A 24,364-nucleotide genomic window follows, 5' to 3' on the forward strand; every position below is an offset into this window, starting at 1 on the left:
TACTCTGTGGCAGAGATTTTCCTATTTTTCTTTTGTGCACTCCCCTACTTTGTCCTTGTTTAACTTTACACCATGCATTGAGCGATGGTGTCATCCGTATGTGTATTTCTTTCTAGAATTAGCTTTTTTCAGTTCCTACTTGGGAAATGTTCTTGGAAGTAAAACTATTTTCCATCAGACTGCATTGCTTTTTGCAGTTTCTTCCAACTGTTCATTTTCTGGCCTCTCATGAAGCTTGCCATTACACCACTCACATCTGCTCATTGGTCTTTCTTCACTTTGTGCCCTTGCGAGGAAGGTTGCTGAGTTATCCTTCAGGAATGCCATTGTGGCAGTCACCACGCTCTGTGCTGCAGTTCTATTTTTTACATATTTATTTATGAGGTCTAAGAATGCTCTACACGGACTCTGTGATGGCACAAGACTCTTGTCATCACATCAGTGGCAAATGGGCGTTAAGAAGGACTCCTCCTTTGTGCACCATGAGTTTTAGGAATGTTTAAATTGGCTAAGGAGTAGTACTTACGCTGGGTTTTCAGCTCATCTTCATGTTACCTTCATTTTTCGTAGCACCCAAATGACACTGGTATTACCAATAATCTCTTATATCCCAATAATTGCTTATTCTCTGACATAATCTGAACTAGGGATCTTTATAATTTTACTCTTCCTGAAGAAAGCCGTCTGACCTAAGTGGCAATACATTTACCACTGAAACATGTAGATCTTCTTGATGTAGGAGCTCATAATAGCGCTGGTTACATCTACTTTACTTTACCAAGGGTTCTCCCTAATAAAATTCTAAAGAGTAGGAATACCTGCAGTCATTTTTCATAAGCGCGGATTCTCCCAGATAAGTTAGAGATGCTGGTGAGCACTTAATGATGAAGTATGCCACTTGATTGACTAGTGGGTTAGGGTCTTTCAAAAAAACAAATAGGGTTACCCCCCCTCCCCGACCTTTTCACTAGGGAGACAAAAAAGAGACAAATGTATGACAACTTCCCTCTTTTATGATGATTGAATATGAGATTATTGGAAGTAGAGAGAACCTGTATACTTCTAATCCCTCTGTTTGATTCCTGACCTAATAGATCATGTGGGTCATCACTGCTAATGTCATAATCTGATTAATATTTATTTTCAGCACATTGCTATCATTTTGCACACACATGTGTTATGGAATAATGCTACTTATGATTTATTTAGTAGATTCACATCGTGCTTCCTAATTATTTGCATTTCAGAAATTACATGACGAGACCTTACTGATAAATTCTTGTTTTCTTTTCTTCCAATGATCCCAGTGTTTTGAATTTGTTTTCCTGGTAATTTGAGCGTCGATGAAAACCACACTACCATAACATTACTGCAGACAAAAGAACCTCCCACTGCTGCTAAGAAAAATACAACACTTTGTGAAGAAGTCTTTCTCAGTGGAATTATGGAGCTTGAGTTTCTTAATGCTACCTGTTTAATGGGTCATTAGTCTCATGCCCTGTGGAAGTTGACCCAAACAGTAATTCCCAAATCTCCCAGACCATCGGCAGAGAAATGTCACAGAATGTGTTCAAAATAGTCAGGCTACGACCAGATAGGTGATTCAGTCTGGCCTAGACACTGCTGATTCCATGGCACGTGGATGGATACTTCCATGACAGTAATGCTTCCCGTGTCATTGCACAACCGTAGCTTTCTCCAGTCGTTTCTAAAGCAACCCAAACGACCTCCCTGTTGACGATTCATGGCTGTTCGATGGAATATGCAGATTTAGCCGTTTCAGAGTTTCAAGGACAGTTAAGGCCACCGCTAGGACTCTTCGACTCCAAACCAGGCAATTTGATTATAGACAATTATATATTTCACAGGTTTGCAAGATGTTTTTCCGTTTGTGGTGTCAGCAAGGCCAGCAGCCGCAACAATAGCAACGGATACTTTATTCAGGTAGTACTGGGGTCATGGCAAGGGTAGAGGCTGAACCTAACCTCTTGCATATTTTTTCTCCTCTTCTTCCTCCCCAACCACAGCAAGGAAGCAACCCTAGTTCCCTCTTGTCCAGCAGGTGGTGCTTTTTGGAGGGGGTGCTTCTTCTGAGGTATGAATGTTCACAAAGTTGATGCGTGGGATAGAAGATCAGGAAACCCAATGTTTCTGTATTTGGACCACTGGCTCCTGAATGTCAAGTCTCCAAAGTTGCTGCCAACTGCAGTCTACAGCATCATTGCTGTATTACCTTGCCTTTTCTATCAACATACCCGATACTCACCTGAAGCCCTCGCAGCATATGCTGTTTATAGGGGCACTACTGGCACAATGTTGAGTCTTTCCCCCTCTCGGAGGTTAAGGGGTTATTCAGGAGCACGCTTTCTATTACTGATGGCCTTACGCCTGTTAGGTCTACTAGCTTCCTGCGTCTTCCTATTCACTTATGCACACTGGTAAACAAGGGATCTCCATTGGTTGCTCCACAGCAGTGTTTGCAACATGGTAGAAATCTCTTGCACTCCATTGTAATCTCGGGGGAAGCTACTGCAGGTTTGAAATTGTGGAGTGTGAACGAGAACCTAGTTCAAGAGATGTCCTTTCAACATCTGCCAGCAGAGACCACAGTGGTAATGGATGCTTCCACTTTAGATTGGGTAGTGTATCTGGAGAAGCTGGAGATCCGAGGAAGTTAGTCTTCAGAGGAGCAGATGTTACATAATAATCTGGTGGAGCAGCCATCCCTTCGTGGCCAGACCATCCAGACCATGCCAGAAAACACATCCATGATGGTATGTTCACAAGCAGGTTCGAGCTGGGTCACTTCTTCTCTGTAGAGAAACAACATGACTCTGGTCTTCGATGCAAAAGTCATGGACTGGCTGAAAAGAGTGTGGCTTTCAGCACCGGTGCACCTTCCTGTGTCACCTGCTCTGACCCTTAAATGGTAGAACGCCTTTCTGTCGGGTGGGCAGGTGCTACACCTCTACCTCCAGAATCACCACCTTTTATGTCTGGAGATTGAGTAGGGATACCTGCATGCTTTTCATCTGTCTCCTGAAATGGTGGATTTTATTTTTATTGTCTGCAAACATACCACAGAAATGGTGTACTCTGGAAGATGGAGTAGGTTTGCCAAGTGGTGTTCAAGCATTTTCTGTATCTTCTCAAGGCACACTTATCGGATATCCTATGGGTCGATCTGTCATTAGCTCAGCAGTGTAGTGCAGTGGGTATCTAGAATTGCAATTTATCCATGTTGTTGGCTTTTCTGTGTCTTCCCAACCTGCCTTCCCTGTTCAAGTCCTCTATAGTTATGAAGTTTCTGAAGGGTTTTATCAATAGATTCCCACTTCTCCATTCATTATGCCTCAATGGGATCTTAATGGTGCTTATGTTTTTAATCTGTGCATCCTTTTAATCCAGTTGTTATTGCTTACTTCAGAACAGTTTTCTTAATTGCAATTATGTCCCCTAGACTTGCCGGTGAGTTTCAGTATTGAGCATTAGCCTCCCTTTAAGTCCCTTTTCCAAACAAGCTGGCAAAGTTGGTCACACCCTTTCACTTGGGGCAGTCCTTCACCTTAGCTACCTTCTCCCCGCCTCCACATCCCACTAAGGAGAAGAAGAGTCACCACAGTCGAGATCCTAAGAGGGTGGGCAGTTTTTATAGTGATGTACCAAGGATTTTAAATTTGACGACCTCCTTTTCATCAGGGACTCTGGCAAGATGAAGGACAAAGCTGTCCAAAAGAGGACGTTGTTCATGTGGATCATATTGTGAAATAAGATTTTATACCTTGGCACGCGAAGGACCTCCAGAAGGCATCCAAGCTCATTTCACTTGGACAAAATCTTCAACTGGAGCTCTGGCATGGTGAGTCTTTGTGTCAGAACTGCAAAGCGGCTACTCCTTCTTCCCTTCATAACTGTGCAAAACACTAGAGTGCAGAGGTAGGGGCATCGAGTTCTCAGTCTCCTCCATGGCTTTGCGGCCTAACCACTTCAAGCCCCCCCACCTATCGCATTGGTATTGCTTAGGGAATCTATCAAAACCGTGAGGAATCTGCAGGTAGAAGTATCCATCAGAAATAAAGTTATGCATCTTTGGTAACTATCTTTCTCTAGTACTCTATCTACCTGTAGATTCCACACTGAACCCACCCACCTCCTCTTTCTGAAGCCTGTTTTCCTACTAGAATCATTATAAAAAGGTCCAGGTTTTGATTTTTTCACTGCACCTTGCTGATAAAATGTCGATCTCATCCTGTTTGTCTTAAAGGCACGGAAAAAATGTGTGGAGAAATGTTCAGGCACAGGTGTGGTGGTTTATGACTCCAATGACGTCACAGTGGTGTTTCCCGTGGAGAGATGGAGCCAGCACCCTACCAGCATAGAGACCTACAAGACTGTCACTGCAGTTACTGAATTTGAGGAAGAATTGTTATTGTGAAGATTCTGCACAGGCAGAAAGGACAAGATAGGCCTACATATTCTGGGGTTCTGCAGGCAACAATGCAGCTGGGTTATATAGGAACATTGATTAGTAACATTTAACCACCTGGTGGACTGGTTCAAACGGGAAAAGAGTAGATTTCTACCCCAAATTAGCAGAACTTTTAAATGGGGTTCTGTTGCACAAAACCTAGACAAGGTCATATTTACAGAGTCTTAATTAGACTCTGGAATGCTGCTTTAATGCCAAGACGAGGCTGCCATATGTTCATACCCTGTCCCGAACACTTTGGGCTGTTTGTAGCATTGCTGAAAAGCATTCCCTCATACTTTACTCATTGCATCTTAAACTCTCCCTGGTTTCATGACAGATTTGGTAGACTGAGAATCCATACTTGCCTCCCAAGGTTCTATGTAGTCAGTGCGAATGTGGTATTTGGAAGTTTTTGAATAATTTTAAATTTCTGACATGGGCCACTTTAACAAAACATCTAATCAAATGCACCATGACGAAATTTTCCTTCTGGCTTCAAAAAGAGTCCTGGATCAACAGCACATAGAAATGGAAGGTGTTCGACAGGAAAAGCCAACGTAAGCATGAATTATCTTGCAAAGTTTAAAAGAATGCTTTTGATCATTATTTTACAAAATGTAACTCATTTGAAATCATGCAGCAGAAAACCAAACATCTTCTATTTGTTTCCAGCGAAGGCATATGGATCTTACATAATTAGCAAAATCCTTGGGCTATCTATATGTTGCAGAAACGTTCTATAAAAGATGTGCATTGAGCAGTAGCGCAGGATTTCAACAATCCTAAATACCTACATCTGTAGCAAGCTACGCCATGTAGGGTATGTTCAATAATCTTTATTCGGATATGAAATATCCATAAAAGCTCAGAGCAAAATACCAGCAAAAGTGTGCATTTTAAAACGTTACATAGTTTGAAACGATAAACACACAATTGTAAAACAATGCACACAAAGACCTGTAAATTGTGCAGAGAGACACAGTAAATTGTTCATAAACGTATGATAAGCTTAAGACCGATAACCGGGTTTATCATAACATGTAGCAGCATATTTTGATAAAGTGCAAAAAGGTTTAACAGATAGCAGCGAAATATGGTCTGGGTACGATCCAGTGTAAACGACTGGCAGCATAATACTTTAAAGTACAGTCAGAATAGACTATAAAGTTTAGGCCATGAGATGGGTAGCAACACTTTTCAGTGGACCGGCCAAGATCCAAATTCATGTTCCTTATCAAATAAAAACAAGATTTGAAAGATGCAATAAAATCTACTTATAAAGTAGTCATGGAGGCGCGTGAACGGATAGCCATTTTCAGAAAAGTGCTAACACCGAGAGTTAAGTCTTTCCCATTAAGCTTAAGAATATCCCTATATGCTACTTTAAAGTCTGTAATGGCCAGTGCCTTAAAGAAAGGGATCAACAATTGTTTGCTGTATTCTTGGTAAAAGTTACAAAAGAATAGAAACTGTAACATAGATTGATTGCCACGGTTACTGCAGGGACAGGGCGTTTGCTCAAGATTGATGTTGAAGCCTAAAGGGAAGCACAGTTGGTATTTTAAAGTGCTAGCCCAAAGGCGAAAGAGCAAGCTTCTCTACCAGCGGTTAATCTTTTAGAAGGTAACTAGCTGGCAAATGTGAGGGGGGGCCATCCGTGTGCACCATGGACATATACTGTGCAACTGATGATTTTGAAAGTTCTTGTGCATGTCTCATGCCACCATAGTGTTCATATAGGGGCCACCTGTATCATCTTTTTGTTAAGACCCTCTGTGTTGCTTGGGTTTAAAAAGATATTGTCGAAATGTACGCTAGTCAGGCTATCCCTAACGGCCGCCAGTCAGGGTATATCCCCACCCTTATAGCATTTGAGGCAGTCAGCAATAATTTCTCTTGTTAATGCAGCTGCTGGATTTTGCCAAACCCTAAGACAAAATATGGCCCGGCGGGACCTAATATAGTCCTCTATATAAAACAATTTTAACTCCTTGTGGCAAACCAAGGATGAGGAAAAATCGGTGCCCCCAAATTCTCCGGCAATATCTATTTTCTTGTACCTGAATGCTGCGACAATTTTTAAGACCTCAAACGTCTGCCCCATATGTTGCAGTAGGTATACAGTGTGTTTTAGATATTTACAAGAGAGATGGCACAACCTGGGTTCTTTTAGGTTGGGGGAGGCTCAAAATTGAGTTGATAGCCTTTAGAAATTTGCTCCGGCTATGTGCCAAGTGAGCTGCCCAAGAACCATTATCTGAAAATACTAGCCCCAAGTCACAACACACCTAATCAAATGCACCATGACGAAATTTTCCTTCTGGCTTCAAGAAGAGTCCTGGCTCAACAGCACATAGAAATGGAAGGTGTTCCACAGGAAAAGCCAACATAAGCATGAATTATCTTGTGAAGTTTAAAAGAATGCTTTTGATAATTATTTTACAAAATGTAACTCATTTGAAATCATGCAGCAGAAAGCCAAACATTTTCTATTTGTTTCCAGCAAAGGCATATGGATCTTACATAATTTGCAAATTCCTTGGACTGTCTATATGTTGCAGAAACGTTCTATAAAAGATATGCATTGAGCAGTAGCGCAGGATTTCAACAATCCTAAATACCTACATCTGTAGCAAGCTACGCCATGTAGGGTATGTGGTTGTAAGCATGTTGTTGTTTTTTCTTGATCCTTTGTTGTTAATGTTTTAATGCCATGAGTGAGATGCGGTTAATCTGTTATGGGATGCAGCGTGTAGCAGGGTGGTGGATGATGAAGTGTGGGAGACAGACACGCAGTTTCAGTGTGCTGGCAGCATTGAACAGCTCTGCAGGTCTCCTTATGATTTTTTATAGGATTTTGATAGGTTTACTGAATTTTGTTGTCCAATCTCAGATGTTGTGTACAGTTGTAGTCCTGAGCTGGCATGGTTTGGAGAAGTGGAGAGCTCTTCTGGGATGGGCATTTTTACTACCCCCCTCCCCCCCATCTAAGTTTCAGTGTGAGATGTAAAGAAGCAGTCGGTGTGTATAGATGTTTGTGACCTGCAGGGTATACCAGATTGAACTCTTCCGACTGCCAAGCAGTGTCTTACAAATCTCTTCAGATGTTCCATGCCTGTCTATTTGTTGATGTCTGATTTTCTGGGTGTACAGTACTACTGGTGGACAATTCTTGTGGCAGAGATGTTGTACGGGAATGTAAGAGATGTTAGTTACAATTGACTGCTGCCCCGCTGAGTATTATGATCGTAGTATTATTGTGGGTCGTTTTAAAGTCTGGACTGTCTTCTAGAAGATGCTATTTTACTAGCTATGTTTTTTGTTCTCAACTAAACCCTTGGTGGGGGGGGGGGGGGGCATTAAGGCAAGTGGCACCCTTGATATGCCACGTCCCATGACTAAGTAATGTTGAACTAGGCTGCCCTTATATTGTGGATGGCTAACGTCTGCAATGACATGGATTCCTTTCTTCCTAGGGGACCGTGATCAGGGTGTTTTCCATTCCAGAAGGACAAAAAGTCTTCGAGTTCCGGCGAGGAGTAAAGAGGTAATAATTTCCAATTCTTTCAAATGGTTTTGCTTTAATTATGTTAATGCAGTTACATTAAAGTTCACTGGTGCCATTTATCAACATATTGAATAATCTCATCCATGTTTTGAAGTGTTGAATGTTGTAGTGCCATGAAACAATTGATTTCCAGGGGTTTCGGTAATTAACTGCCAATGAAAGCTTCCCTTACTTGACTGCTGAATTGAAATGCAGGCTTTTAAAGGCAGGTGATGGTTACAAATCTGATTTTTGTGCAACTTGTTACTGGCTGTTGAAGAGATTGCCAACCTTGGCTCTTCTAATAGACGTCTATTTTTAATTGCATTTCTGATTAGTGTGGTTATTGATTTTGTGGATATGTGGTTTTCTACTCTTAACCAGCCATGTACCCAGCAGCACAGCTTGTACTGTGCCAGCTTTCTTGCTCACAATCATTACTCCACATTTGGGCAGGAATGCAAATTATTGGAATTTGTTGTGAACATTAAACTGTTGAGTCTGATTTTTGCTGTTGTTCTATAATCATGCCGGGGTGTCATTTGTTTACACTATTGTTATTTTGGTTGGAGAATAAACCAAATAATCTAATGATCAGCTAGATCCAAATACAGCTGGCCTTTTGTCAAAGCAGGATGGGCTATTTCTCAAGCCTTTCTCTGTATTGTTCAGCTTAGTTGCTTGCCTTCTTGAGATCCAATCCGTTTTTTTGTATGGAATGGGCATGTGTTCTACCAGGGTCAAGTAAAAAGAGCAAGCAGTTTAAGTGCAACCACTGTAGTCTTGTATGAAATTCTAATGACTTTTTTCCCCATTGTTTTATACCTAGTAAAATATGTAATGCAAGTAAATTCCTTGTCATATGTGGCTACTATTGGGCCACTCAAAAATTATGACAGACTGTCTTTATAACAAACATAATGCTATAGTCCAGTGTCAATTTTCAGCATTACTATTTTTTGTTCCAATGACACACAACATCTCGGACATAAATTTCAGCCTTTCATTTTTTACTCATACGTTTTGAAATCCACTGGCCACTCGTAATGTTAAAATGGTGACTGTATTTCTAGTGACTCTGAGACCGTGTTTATAGTTATTGTCATTCTTTAGATGCTGAACTGGCTACCTTACATATTTTTCGTAGGAAAAATGTGTCACTTTCCAATCCATTATTTCAGAGTTTCACATAATTAGAACACAGTGTTCACCTCTTTCCTTTGGGATCCGTCTACTAGAGCAGCAGTGACACTGGGTACATGCCTGTAGTTGAACCTTAGCGTGATGAAAACCATGCCGCTGTTATTATCAGATGTCTCTTGCAATATAGAGGAGCACTTGATGGGCTCTTGTTTTCTTTAACGTTATAAGATTTATTTTCCTCACTCCTCTGGATTGCATTCACTGTTATCCAGGATGAGTCCTACAAGCATTTACTGCCTTTCAGTGGTATGCTTCTCCACATGCTACCGCACATGTGTAAGTACGACGGTATAATTGTTTGATTACACGCTGTTGGAGCCTTCTGGTCTCCTTCTTTGTGCATTGACATCCCATAAGTTTGACAGCAGCAGGTTAGAGTGCTCACTTCCTCCATTATTTATGCTTAACTAGGGCGCATAAGGGTCAAGCTAAACTGGTCTTCTCAAACGGGATGTGCGAAAGGGGGGGGAGAGGTGTGATGCTTGTTATCTACATAGATAGGGTGCGAAATATAGAGCAACTGATTAATGTTTTGGTTTGTCACTAGCCAAGATGTTTCACTGCAATTCAATCTACATTTTCATTATATTTCAATCAACACCCTGCATCCATTGGTTTGTTCTCATTCATATTTTTCTTCTGCCCTCTACCCCATGCAACAGTGGGTCAACCCACTTCAACTAGTGGTTAACATGACTGTGAGTGACTGCATTCTGCTCTTTTACAAGAATCACATCCACACATAAAGAAGTGAAAAGGCTGGCAGCCAACAACACCCAGCTTGTTGGCTTTCCCAGTGCTTGTTAACACAGTATTGTCTTCCACTATTTAATAGTTCTGTTAAACATCTTTGCAAAGTGCCCAGACAGTGTCAAGAGTCCTGGCCACCATATGAATATACGTATTGTTAACAAAATTTCTGCTACAAAAGCAGTTTTTAATGAGTCTTACATGATGTTATGCATAGACCTTTTCAAAGCACTCCTTAAGTATTCTAGCAGGTTCTCAATATGCCCATGAATCTTATCAAGTAACAAACCGTCATCCAGAAATACAAACATTATCTTTGTTATTATCAGTGTCATCATTAATCAAACATTGGTAGTGGAGTTTAACGACATAAAATAGACTGAATAAATTAGTGTTGTCTGGGTGTAAAGTGTGCACAAGATAACTGTTGCTGTTTTTTATAGGTGTGTCAGCATTTGCTCATTGGCATTCAGCATGGATGGCATGTTTCTTTCTGCCTCCAGTAACACTGAAACAGTTCATATCTTCAAGCTGGAGACGGTGAAAGAGAAGTAAGTCCTGACATCATAAAAGTATGTTCTTATTCTCAACCATTGAATAGAAACGAGTTTCGCCTAAAAGGGCTACTTTCAAAACTCCTGCTACTTTGTTTTATAAGCTAGAGTTCTTTGTTACTGGAGTGTTGGACTGACTGCTCACAACTTTCGATTGCAGTTATTTGCTAATCCTTATTGCAATGCTGCAGTCCAGAAACTGGAATAGATTTAATATGTTTAAACAAATGTCATATCTTATTGCCATCCTAACTGTTTTATTTAGAGGTTAGTTGAGAACATTTGAAAAATAAGGCCACTATGTTACTTCTGTTTTTACTTCGTATGAGCATCTTACCATTGTGTATGTTCATTGTGGATTTGTGCTGGGCAGTCATTACACAGCTCAATGGAAGTTCTTTTGTTTGGGTGTGCAATCCCCATGTTGTCCAACTGTGGCCTTGCCTAAAAAGTCTTCCCTGGATAACTATGTGATAAGCCATATTTTATTTAATTACGGCGTTCTCCTACATAGATCTTCACTGTCTGAATTAATTGTCTGTAATTTATCTGATCATCTGTTCATGGGGAAGGCCCTTGCTCCTTTTAGGACAACCAAGCCTAAAATAGTTTCTCTGATTTACACCTTGCAAGAATGCCATGAGTTGCCTTCTTTTGGCTTAAAGTTGAATGAGCAAAGCCCTTTCCAGATCGTAGTGGACCACAGAAGATCTATAAAAATTATTTGCCAAATCACATGAATATAAATTGTATTGTTGCCCTTATTTGGAAATGTGTGCTTGTAAGTTTGTGATGCCAGTGGTCCGAAAACAAATGCATGAACCTGTTTTTCATCACTTACCATAAACGTCTTTCTCCGTCCTGTAAGCTATTTGGGTGCTCATATAACGTTCTGTTTCTTATGTTTTATTAACACATTACAGCATCCTTATGCAACCAGCAATCCCCTTTACCCATCCTTTGAGGTCACGGGCTAGAACTACTCTAATCCTCACTATCCCAGCCATTCCAATTCTTTTCACGTTTTTTGGGGCATCTTCTCCCCTTACAGATCACTTTTTCCTGCGTGTAGCGCATATCCATTCCTCTTTTCCAGTCTCCCATCTCCGGTACCACTAAGGAGCCCCAATTTCATGCCACATCGCTCTTAGCCAGAAGGAAGCCTAGATGAAATAGCCGCTGATAAGATATACTCCATATCCCCAACAATACTAGTTGTGCCCCTGGGGCTAATCAAATGTCAGTAGCACCCTCCAAACTAATGGTCAACCCCTCCCCGTACTCCTGGAGAGTCGGATAATCCCACAGCGTATGGAGGAAAGTTTCCCTTAGTCCGCACCCTCTCAAACACTTCCCATCTGGTACTCTATCTAGTTTATGTGAGAGGACCCTGGTATAGTATACCCAATGTAAGATATTGTGGTGTATCAATCTGTAGCGGGCCCTAATTGCTACCATTCTTGGGAACTGTAGGCATATCCCTGTTTTGTTGTTTGTCTTGATCTAGAAAGCTTTAAGTTCTAGTTTAATGACACTTGATGACGTAAAGTGAGATCTGGATTAAAATCAAATACTTTTGTTGAAGCTTCTAAAAAAGTGCATTACATGACTTTTTAAGAAAGCACTCAAACGTGGTGCTGGTGCAGAAGAAAGGTGCTGAAAGTGCAGCTTCCATCTTTGAGTGTGTACGAGGTTGCAAAATTATTTAAGTGTGAGAGGAAAGGACTCCTCATTGTATGGAACAGGACCATATACCAGGTCTGACCTTCGATATTATTTTGCTCATCACAAAACTATTAAAACTAAGGACAAAAGAGAAACGGGTAAGAGAAGAGCAGTTCTCTCCAGTACCCAAAGTCATACCAGCAACTCAGTTGGTAGAGCATGTTGAACTTGAATCTAGAAATAGAAACACTATCATTAAACTCCTTGGTTTTTCATTGGGGCAAGAGTTTGTACCTTCCATTTCCACCTGCAGAATTATCAACACTTTAATGATGTGCTCTGACTCTACCACCCACCGCCTGCATTTCAGTGGATGAACTCTGCTCTCTAAAAGGCTCTTGCACATCTGCGCTTCCTCCACCCCAGCTCCCTTCATCTCTTTCAGAGTTCTTGACGTATACGTCCTTACAACTGTAGTTTTCAGTGTCTTTAAGAACACTTTGAATACTGGCCCTTTTCTTCCTCCCCTTCCAGCTTCATAGGGTGATTATTCTTTGGGGCATGGAATCAGCATGGCAAAAGAAATACATTGTTCCTGAAACAACTAACTATATTGGGGCAACTTTGATAGCCATGCTAAGCTTTTTACTACAGAAGCAGCAGCAGAATTTCTTACCATGGATATTGCTGTCCACCGTTTAAAGATCTGGTTAACACTACAGGCAGAGAGATTATTTTTTTTATTAGGCACAGACCTCCCTAGATCTTAATATCATTGCATGCGGACAATATTATAAATGTTATGTTTGACAGCCAAACCGGTTTGTCCTATGACCGTTAGTCGTGGAAAAAAGCAAACATGGTGTTGCTCAGTACCATAACTTCCAATCAGCAAAAGTGTACTTACAAACCTTCTCATGCTTTTCTCAAAAGGAAGGAGTATTCTTCTACCAGTGCTCCTCCTAGAATGGGTGGATTTGATTTGTCATATAAAAGAGTTTCTTTAGATGTTGACAGATGCAGGACGTTTCCCAAGAAGGGGCACTTCTGCCTTTATAGGGCCTCCACACACTCTAAATAGTGTGGAGGACATCTTCCAATCCCTTTGTAAGGTTTTTAATAACCAATCTATAACTTCCCCAGATATTACCAAAAATCAGTTTGATTCCCTTTGTGGTTTGCTGCTTCATTTAAATCCTACAATGGAGAATCTTACATGGGCTAGGGTGAAGACTGGGGTGCGTTCTTATTTCAAAGCGTAATCTTCCTTCAAGCAGTACATATCAAATGGGTTCTGAAAGTAATCTCTAAAGCTCATTCCTTCAAACTTCCTCCAAGTGGCACCAACATTGCCTCTTAAATTTCTGAAATCTACATCAGAGCTTCTTCAGGAGATTAAAAAGCGTTTACTTTTCAGGGCTATGGTGTTAATTTTAGATCAATAAAGGAGTTAGGAGTTCACATTAGATACTTCAATGCCCTCACAATAGGAGGGGGTGGGGGTGGGGGGGGGGGGAAATCATACCCGTGATAAATGTGTACAGCCTGAATCCATTTCTCCTAGAGGACACATTTCATATGGGCACTTTTGCACTCGTTTTGGAGGCCTTGCCGGAGGGTCTGATTACTATCTGCAGACTTAGTTTTGTATAACCGACCAAAAAAGGGGGGAGTAAGAAGTTTATTTATGGAGTTTCAATTGACATCCACATCACAATTGATGTGGGAGTGCATTGACCTCACTTCTTGGTTTTAAACCTGCCAAAGTATCCGAAATTAAATCCGATAGGGTTCTAGATACCTGCAGTCAATAGAGATCTCTCACCAAGAAAATTAGGAGCTCCACTGGTCCACACATGGTATCATGGGCGAGGACCGGAGGCTGAAGCATGCCACTAGTGGTTCTAGTGGGTGAGGGTCCCTTTTAACAAAATGGATGCCCCCCCCACTGTTGATTTTAAAGAGGCTTAAAATGCATCTGGATTGAGTTCTCTCTCTTATGGTTAGATGGCCTACTTTCATATTCATATCATACAAGAGCATTGGCAGTATCTTCGTGCTAGATTGTCAGCATTTGTCAGGACTTCTGACTCCCACTTTCACCTCATATTGGCTCCATTGGACAAATATTCTATCTTCAGTAGCTTTCCATACACACCTGCAGTATTTGCACCAATAACTCAGACGAGGAAGCCAAACACTCACAGGAAGTTTGCAACACTATTCACAACTTCTATTGTGCCATTAACATAATTAAGCCTCTCACCAGCTCCTTGCCAAAACCCTCTGGCTGTGGGATATTTTCTCTGAGGGTACAAGCACTTGATTAACATGATTATCTTGTTCTCACTCACTGAGCCTTCATACGTGAGCATAGTGTTTTCAAATGTTTCTAGAGTTTATAGTCTTTGGATCCATGTATTTGAAAAGGTTTGTCCAAGAATTAAGGTTTTGCTACACAAACTGTTTCTTCATTGTGACCTCCTGCAAGAGACGTGGTCAGAAAAATACTCCTCCAGCAAGCAGTTATGTTCTTTCTCCTTTTGTGGCTCAGGAATCTAACATCCCCAAATGTCAGTCATGTTAGCCACCAGTTCTGTGAAAAATAATGCAATGCCTCAATACTGTTGTGAAACTCACACCCAGAATATGATCACGCAGGGATTGATGCGCTACTAAAATTTGGTTCTAAGTGACGTAGGTGGGATGAAGCAATTTCTCCTTCATCTTCAATGCATTATCGTTTATGGCAATAACACAGTGGTCTTTAGATCTCCCCTGCGACAGCGCATGCACTGCTTGTGCATTCGCTTGCAAGCTTTATTGTATGCATAAGGGACTTAAAGCCCGCCCATGGCATACCATTAGTTGGCATCTTTGTGACTCCTGTTTCTGCCTCGTAATTGGGCAGCGAGTGCCAGCTTGACTTCTGTTCTTTTGGCTGGAACTTGGACCAAATACCAATTGCTTCATCTTGATTGCACTTTGACTTGAATACTATTTTTTCTTCTCATGTCGGCTCCCCCCCCCCCCCCCCCCCCCTATTTTCATATCATCTTATTGTCGTGCCAGGAGGTTACTTATTGCATGCTTTAGTTTGCCAACCAATCCAATCCAAGCCGGCTTGCTTTGCTCTGTCCATTTCAAGCTTCATTTACGCAATGTCTTTGAAAGTGGAGGTAGACCGTCATTTGGATATGTAAAGAGTTTCTGTGCAAGGCACATACATCTGTCATATCCCAAAATAGATTCAGGAAGCAGGAAAAGCAACTGCATCGGAAAGGTTATAGCGATTGTTGGTTTCTATCTAGCAGAAGAGCATACCTATGCAGTACCAACATCTCACTGAAATGCTCCTTGTTCTTTTGTTATAACTGGGCTTGTTTTGGGTCTATTTTCTACTAAATGAGCTGTGCTAACCTTGCCAGGGGCCAGGCTTCTGGTTTCATTTGCCCTGATGTGTGCAAAGCAGTCAGATTTGCAACAGAGCAGACTTTCTCTCAGAGGACTCGGTTCCCCCAGCCTGCAGGCATGGGGGAGAACAGCAGCCTGATCAGTGTAATTCTGGTGAGCTCTGGCATCAGGGGCAACCATCTGTTGTTCCAGTTCCCTTTCCAAGGATCTGCAGAGCATCCAGATGCACAGACCGATAAGGACCAGCAAATGTATAATTACACACGCACCCTTCTGGCATCTGTCTGACGGCTAGGACCGCCCACACACGAACAGTCCCAACCAATCATTTTCTCCGAAAACATCTGTAAATGCAGCATGAATCACTATGGGAAAAGAAACAACACTATTACTGTGAGCATTGCTACACGTCTTGAGGGGATTGTGCTTCAAAAAAGGTCTAACTGAAAGGCTTTCACGCAGTAAGTCAATTAACTCCCTGCTGCGTGGTAAGCCTGATATTACAAGGATTGGCAAAGCCAATAGTTCTCACCTACGAAAAAGTTATTGACTTCGTAAATGTTTTGTTTAACCATGTTATTCAGCAGGCAGGCTGATCTGCAGTTTGGCTGAAAGTGAAGAAAAAAAGCGCTATGATGCAGTTAGACATCAACACCGCCATCCCAGACGGATACAAGATCCAGAGGAAAAACCGCCCAACCCACTCAGGAGGGGGCCTCGCCATTGTCCACAAGAGCACCCTCCACCGAAACCTTCCCCTCCGCCAAACACCTGCACTTCCAGGTCCAGACCACCAAAAAGCCACACTCCAAGGAACCCTTGTCTACTGACCCCCGGGCACCCGAACACCCTTCACCACCACCATCACCGACTTCATTGCACCCCACGCCATGGCCTCAACAAACTACATAGACATTGGAGACCTGAACTTCCACCTCGACAACCCCAGCGACCCCATCTCCACTATGCTTCGTGGCAACCTCGCCAGCATCGGACTTAAACAACTTGTCAACATACCTACCAACAGTTGGATAGAGGCACCTAACCTAAAAAAATAAAATGCACCTGTTCCACTGTATATCAAAAACTGACCCGCTGTTTTTTTTTCTGCTGCTGTGCTAAGAAAGGGACTAATTGGGCCCCTGACTGACCACTGCCAAATTATGAAGTTGGGGAACATATTCCCAACAGAACAGCAGTGAATGGTCGCTGGTTCAGCTGGACTGCACATTGAGCACCTAAAGACTTTTTTTGTCTGCGTGGACTTGTGTGGCTGCTAAACCTTTGGAAATGGCTATATATGTGTTAATCTACTGGTCATAGACTATTATTCTTTTAAGCATTGTTTGGGTTACCTGTGTGGTACATCCGTGTAAAGCTAGGAGTGTTGTGGTAGATCTCTAATAACAAGATCCCTAGGTTAATCTAAAATAAGGCCCATGTGTTCTTATCGGCAATAGGTTAACATTATGAAATGTTGCCCTAGAACTAGGGAGCTATAAAAATGTTAAGTGCCATATATTGGCCCCTGGAGGAGTTAAAACCTTCTGGTTTTCGTTTATCTACATTTGAACTGTCCTGTGTGTCTCTGCTCAATAAAGTAGGTTTTTCTTCTTAATACAAAGCACTGACTGGACATGGACGTTCTGTAGTGTTATGTATTGTCATACTTTATTTGATTGTATAACATCTACATTCTTGAGTAAGCATCGTTCGCTTGACTCATCTACTCTGAATAATGCACATGAAGGGAGTAACTCGGATGTGTTTACAATAAACCTGTTTTGAGGCCCTGGGACACCAGTGGTAAACCATGGTTCACATACATGATACTGCCCAATAGGCTTTCATTTATCAAGGACTCCCAGAAAAGGCCTAACACGATAATACTCACCAATCAGTTTATTTTTTTTCTAAAATATATTCCCGTTCTAAAAGTCAGGCACACAAAATACATCCTATGTCTTGTCCACACACTGATAAAAGTTTCTGTGTAGCTGCTGGCACTTGTTTGTTTTGGTGTGTGCTGTACGACATACATGAAGGAATAAGTGGTGAAGCATTCAAGTTAGGGCAAACTCTTTCCCTTCCGATAAGCCCTGTACCAGACTTCAGCTTTAGGCTAGCATCAATGTCCATCAGAAACCCCCCCACAAAAAAGTAGTGCGCCATACTTGCAATAATATATGGGAGAATGTCTTTACACTACACTATCCCATATTAATAAAGGAGCTCTGTGCCGTTCAGAGGGATACCACAGAAACCACAGTGAAAGAGTCCTTGTAGTACAAGTGAACCTATTACACGTAATTGCACAACTCTTGCATGTTTGTGTGAGGAGGCGGCCTGGCACATTTCCATGACAAGTAAGTAGAATAGATAAATGATAGATTTTTGTTCTTACAGACCTTTCTTGTTTGTGGTCTTACACAAACCTGCAATAATTCCAATAGGAAATTTTGATTGGCAATACTTGCAACTCCTTACTCTTTCTTGTGCGTAAGACAAAATGAAGGGGAAAAAAGTTGGCTGGGGCTTTAAGACTCTGATGTCAAATTCCCTTGCAGTAACCACATCTGCCTATGTGTTGCTAAATCCTTTTGCATCCATAGAGAGGCGAGTCTGATTAAATGGAATGCTAAATCCTTATTTCAGGTTTGGGTGTAACTGGCACAACCCTGTGTGTCATTGGTAGTTACAGTTCTCTGCTGCTTGTATTTCCAGTGCTTGGCTTTACCAAGAGAATTGCTTCCTAAACCTTTTAGTAACACACCCCACAATGTAGTACAACAAACTTTTGCAACCCACCTAGCTTTAATGAACATGAGGCAGCTGTTTTTTTTAATGTAATAAAGCATCGTGTGGTAGATGATTTCTATTTTCAGACAGCAAATTTGTACAGACTGAGTATTATAGATAAAACTATACTGTACACAAATGAAAATGTGTGCAAATTGTCTTTCAGTGAATATTTATTATTTGTGCACCACCAAGTAAAGTGTCTTGATTTTTTTCTAATCATACTAAAATCTGTGTTTCCATCACACTTCAGAATTACAAAAAAATTGCCTTTTTTTATTTTCCTAACTGCTGAATGCGTACAGTTAATTTACATGTATTTACATTTTGTTGAGTACTAGGAAAAAATTGCATCCTCCAGCTTTCCTTTAACACTTCCATGTACTCTTGCAGGATTGTCCTCTAATTCACTCTACTTTTCTTTCTCATACTGCAAAGTGTACAGAGTTTATAAATAAAACTAATGTGTAAAAAAAAAGAAAAAAAATAAGCAGTAGAAGACCTAGCCTGACATTTGGGCTCTGCTGTTGAAGCGTAGCCAATGTGAAACATTAAATATAGAATTTAAAGGCTACTTTAGATATTGCCTGGAGTATGGCGACCCAACAAAAATCATCTCGCAACCCACAGTTTCGGAAACACTAAACTAGAGATAATACAAATGTAAAAAAAAGTAGTGTATTTATTCTTTTTATTCATTTTGTAACATGTCTACTATATTTGATGCCTTGTAGTTATTGAGTCTGTGCCACAGAATATGTGTTTTAATCGGTTTTAGAGGAAATTGTTCTCCCTCTGTTTTAAGAATTTGTTTCTGACAGGTGACTTAAAAAAAAAACCTCAATTTTCTTTTCTGACTGTTTGTTAAACCAGCAATATTATGAAATATTTTGATTTCTGTGTGTGACTATCCCTAATTAACACTGTCTATTTAAGCCACTACCACTGATGTTCCTTTGAATGAGTTATTTTACCAAAAACCAAAATAGATTGAGCTTTCTTGATAGGCTTATGTTTAACCAGCAGTTAGTAGATATAGAACCAAAGATACTATGGCAAATTGCAGGCGTTTTCATAATTAAAACTTATGTTCTGGTCACCCTTATTCCAGTTATATTAACATTTTAGCAACAAGTTTTTTTCCCTCCAAAATCAAAATAGCGGCAATGTTTCAAATAAAGATTTCCTTTACAATTGCAGTTTTGATTATCAAATGTTCTATTAATCCTGTGTCTGCAGAGAATCACACTGCTCGTATTTGCGAAGGAAATATCTGTAGGAAAAGATTTTATTTTAAATATTGTCTATCAGGAAATAGCACTTACTTTCATTCAAAGAAAAGAATTAGCCTGATGGAACCATTTGTTGTTTTTGCCTTTTTCATATCCTTCCTGCCTTGAAAATCAAAAAGAGAAAGAATGGAAAGCGAATAGTAATGAGCCTTGTTAAAAAAGTGTTTTACATTGCCAGGCACTGCCCAGCCCCACAGTACATTACAGTGGCAGTTAAGTTCAATTCATTTCTCCACTTTATGGAAAGAGGGTGCGAAACACATGAATTGGAAGTCAAGGACTTCAAAGACATCACTGCATACAGTTCTCCTGTAAAGTAAGCCGCCACTGTATGCCAGAAGTCTCCCAAGAGCTTGGCTTTGTGAAGGCAGGATGCACGGGTAGAAGGTCCTTATATTCAGAGAGCACTGACCACCCTGCAACAAATTCCAGAAGGCCTATAGCTCTCAGGCTTTATCTCTGGACCTTGCAACGCAAGGAAGTACACCACAGTTCAGTACCAGTGGCTGTAAGTTGGATGTGCTCCTCAGCTTCTGAGATGGGTAAGCAATATAATCCTTGTGGTTCTTCTCTTTTCAGTTGATGGAATTCATTACTTATGCCAATCCTAACACAAACGCAATGTAAGGGACTGTTTCAAAAGTAAAAGAGCATAGATATTCTATGAAGATGAATAACCTGCTATTCACTGTGCTCTTAAAATCTGTATTTTTGGGTAGATGTGAGCTATGATTAAATCAACATTTTGTTACTTTCGCATGTCTGAGTCTTTCTTGTGTCCCATTGAGTTCCAACTGTCTTCTTCACAGTTTGTGTTTACATGTTAGTTCTTGCTCATTGAAGAGTTTGCAATGTTCTTTCACTGTTATTGCACCAATAGCACAATTTCTTTCTTTCAAGATTTTGGAAAGTGAGGTTGTCTCTTTTCTGCTACTTCAGAGCACAAGCGAAGCAAAGTTAGGGTTAAGTAAAAAGGAGAATGTGGGAGTTCATTTGGTCGATTGGCCCAAGTTAATCAATCAATCAATCAATCAAAGACATTTATAGAGCGCACTACCTACCCGTAGGGTCTCGAGGCGCTTGGGGGGGGGGGGGCGCTACTGCTCGAACAGCCAGGTCTTGAGCTTCTTCCTGAAGGAGAGGTGGTCTTGGGTCAGGCGCAGGTCGGCCGGGAGGGAGTTCCAGGTCTTGGCGGCCAGGTAGGAGAAGGACCTTCCTCCTGTGGTGGCTCTGCGGATGCGTGGGACGGCGGCGAGGGCGTGGCTGGCAGATCGGAGGTGGCGTTTGGGAGCGTAGAAGTTGATGTGGTTGTTGAGGTAGCTCGGGCCTTGATCGTGGAGAGCTTTGTGTGCGTGGGTAAGGAGGCGGAAGGTGATTCTCTTGTTGACCGGGAGCCAGTGTAGGTCTCTTAGGTGTCCGGAGATGTGGCTGTGTCGTGGGATGTCGAGGATGAGTCTGGCTGAGGCGTTCTGGATGCGCTGGAGTCTCTTCTGGATCTTGGCGGTGGTTCCGGCGTAGAGTGCGTTGCCGTAGTCCAGTCGGCTGGTGACGAGGGCCTGGGTGACGGTCTTCCTGGTCTCTGAGGGGATCCACCAGAAGATCTTCCGCAGCATGCGCAGGATGTTGAAGCACGACGAGGACACTGCGTTGACTTGCCTGGTCATGGAGAGGGAGGAGTCCAGGATGAAACCCAGGTTGCGTGCGTGGTCCGTCGGTTTGGGTGCGGTGCCCAGGGCGGGGGGCCACCAGGAGTCGTCCCAGGCGGAGGGCGAGGAGCCCAGGATGAGGACCTCCGTCTTATCTGAGTTCAGTTTCAGGCGGCTCGTCGTCATCCACTCGGCTACCTCTTTCATCCCTTCGTGCAGGTTGGCTCTGGCGGCGGCGGGGTCGTTGATCAGGGAGAGGATCAGCTGGGTGTCGTCGGCGTAGGAGATTATGTTGAGGTTGTGTTGGCGTGCGATGGCCGCGAGGGGGCTCATGTAGACGTTGAAGAGAGTAGGGCTCAGCGAGGATCCTTGAGGGACGCCGCAGATGACTTCGGTGGCCTCTGACTTGTACGGTGGTAGGCGGACTCTTTGTGTTCTTCCGTCGAGGAAGGAGACGATCCATTCCAGTGCCTTCTCCTGGATTCCGACGTTGCTGAGGCGCTGCACTAGGGTGCGGTGGCAGACCGTGTCGAAAGCCGCGGAGAGGTCTAGGAGGATGAGGGCCGCTGTTTCTCCGTTGTCCATCAGGGCTCGGATGTCGTCAGTGGCGGCGATGAGGGCGGTCTCGGTGCTGTGGTTGGCACGGAATCCGGACTGCGATGGGTCGAGGGATCCATTCGTCTCGAGGAAGGCGGCCAGCTGTTTGTTGACGGTCTTTTCGATGACTTTGGCTGGAAACGGGAGAAGAGAGATGGGGCGGTAATTCTTGAGTTCGGTGGGGTCTGCTGTAGGTTTCTTGAGTAGAGCGCTGAGTTCGGCGTGCTTCCAGCTCTCGGGGAAGGTGGCGGTGTCGAATGAGGTGTTGATGATGTCCCGCAGGTGGGGTGCGATGACAGCGTCGGCTTTGTTGAAGGTTAGCTATTCTTTTTCAGTTGCAGGCGAGTCTGGAATGTCCCGCTTTCAAATCTTTCCTGAAGCAACTTTAGTTTGGCTCTTCTTTCTTTTTATTTTTTTATTGATTCAGTTCAAAGCCATATGTACAAGAATACACATATAAAGCGATTATATCATGTCACAATCAGCATACCAGTATACCAAATTTATGGTATAAATATTAGACTAAGATAATTAAAAATAAATGCAAATTAAAAAATAAACAGTAGAAGCAATAATAATATCAAATAGATACAATCTAAACAGCAGATTATCCTATTTAACGGCAGGAATAATGGTCCCTAGGAATCCAGATAGTCTATCATAGCCTGCCATATTTTATACCCTCTTCGCTTTTTCCTGGTTGATTTGATCCGATCTAGATTAAATTCTAAATAAAAACATTATAAAACTTTGCTCGCCACATTTCATATGTAGGTGCTTCAGGCTTTAACCACATTGATGATATACAAAGGTGAGCTACAGCCATAGCCATAAATATAACATATCTATTTTCATGATAACCTAAAAACAATTCAGTATCACTAGATATACCAAAAATAATCATCTCTCTTGAGATTATTACATCGCACTTTGTAATATATGCTAAAAAAAATTCTATGGATAGAAAAAAAGGTTTTAATATAGGGCAGTCTGAAAAGATATGTATAATGTCTGCCAAATCACATTGACACCTATAACATTTCCCATTGTTGGCATTGCTCCATTTTAGCCTTTTAAGTGGTGTATGATAAAGATTAAATCAAGTTTTATAATGCTGTGAATATAAATTGGCGGATAGAATAATTTTATCGGCTATACATATTGATTCTTGAAAGGGTACTGCCGATGTGCCTAATTTTATACACCATTTGGATTCCTGCTGTTCCATATCATCCTGCTGTAAGCTTAACAAATAATTATAAATAGTCCCTATACATGTTGGTTTTTTAAGTATTTCAATACATTCATTATGAGAGAGTGGTAAAACATTTGGATGTTTGAAAATAAAATTGCGTATTTGCAGATACTTAAAGAAGTCATGTTGAGAGAGACCATATTTATCTTTTAGCTCCTGAAATGAGCAGTTATGCCTTTTTCCCGCTATGTACACATAATACGATCGCTAAATATTAATGGAAGCAACTCTATAGAGTTACAAGGAGTATAAAAATTAATACGTCCCAAAGAAATAAGCTTCCGTATGGATTGCCATCCTTTAAAGGCGGAAATAATTAGTTTAAATCTAGTTCTTTTATAGTAACTAGGTTCTAAAAAACAAAGCAACATTTGCCGAGATTGTGGGCCAAGTAAGAGAGAAAAGATATCTGGGCTTTCAAATGTGGGCGGGGTTCCACCTATTGCAAAATATTTAATATTTTGCATAAGACATGCCAGATAATATAATGCAAAATTTGGAACTCCCCAGCCCCCACTTAAAATTGGTAATGTCATATATTTAGATGCTCTTCGCGCAGATTTCCAGCCCCATAAAAATCGATCAGTTATAGATTGTAATTTCCTCAATTGTAATGTAGATATCTCCAATGGTATTGCACGAAAATAATATAAGACTTTTGGTAAGATGGTCATTTTTAAGACATTGTGTCTCCCAACCAATGACAAGTGTAAACATTCAATTTTCTCTAATTGGTTTCTTACCGATAGCAATATATCTGACCAGTTCGCCATAATTAACTGTTGAGGTAACAATCTAATTTTGATGCCCCAAATATTTGGCCTCTGGGGTGACCCGGCTATCATTAGTACATAATCCTTCTGAGCATATAACCTGTGTCTTCTGGATATTAAGTTTGTACCCTGACACAGTACCAAATTCGGGAGTCAGATTTTCAATTTCAATTAATGCAGATTCCGGATCAGATGTTATAACTGCAATATCGTCAGCATAAGCTAACACCCGTATGTTGCCCCCGGGCAAAACCATGGATTGTATATATTGGGATGATATCAATGTCTTTAACAGTGGTTCTATATACATAGCAAATAAAAGAGGTGAGCAGGGGCACCCCTGCCGTGTGCCCCGCGTGATGTTAACTGCCGTTGACTCTTGCCCCGAAATACATATC

At 41.5% G+C, this 24,364-nt stretch overlaps 1 protein-coding gene across 2 annotated transcripts in view; it reads left to right on the forward strand.

The window, feature by feature from the left end:
* The window catches only part of WIPI2 (WD repeat domain, phosphoinositide interacting 2), a 190,831-nt gene that overhangs the window by 84,060 nt on the left and 82,407 nt on the right, over positions 1-24,364 (forward strand). For both annotated transcript variants that reach the window (XM_086949684.1, XM_086949685.1), the window contains 2 exons: positions 7,948-8,018; positions 10,415-10,522. In XM_086949684.1, coding sequence (XP_086805810.1) covers positions 7,948-8,018; positions 10,415-10,522 — 179 coding nt within the window. The remainder of the gene's footprint in view (positions 1-7,947; positions 8,019-10,414; positions 10,523-24,364) is intronic.

Source organism: Lissotriton vulgaris, unplaced genomic scaffold (genome assembly GCF_964263255.1).
Source record: "Lissotriton vulgaris unplaced genomic scaffold, aLisVul1.2 SCAFFOLD_924, whole genome shotgun sequence".
NCBI classification, from domain to species: domain Eukaryota; kingdom Metazoa; phylum Chordata; class Amphibia; order Caudata; family Salamandridae; genus Lissotriton; species Lissotriton vulgaris.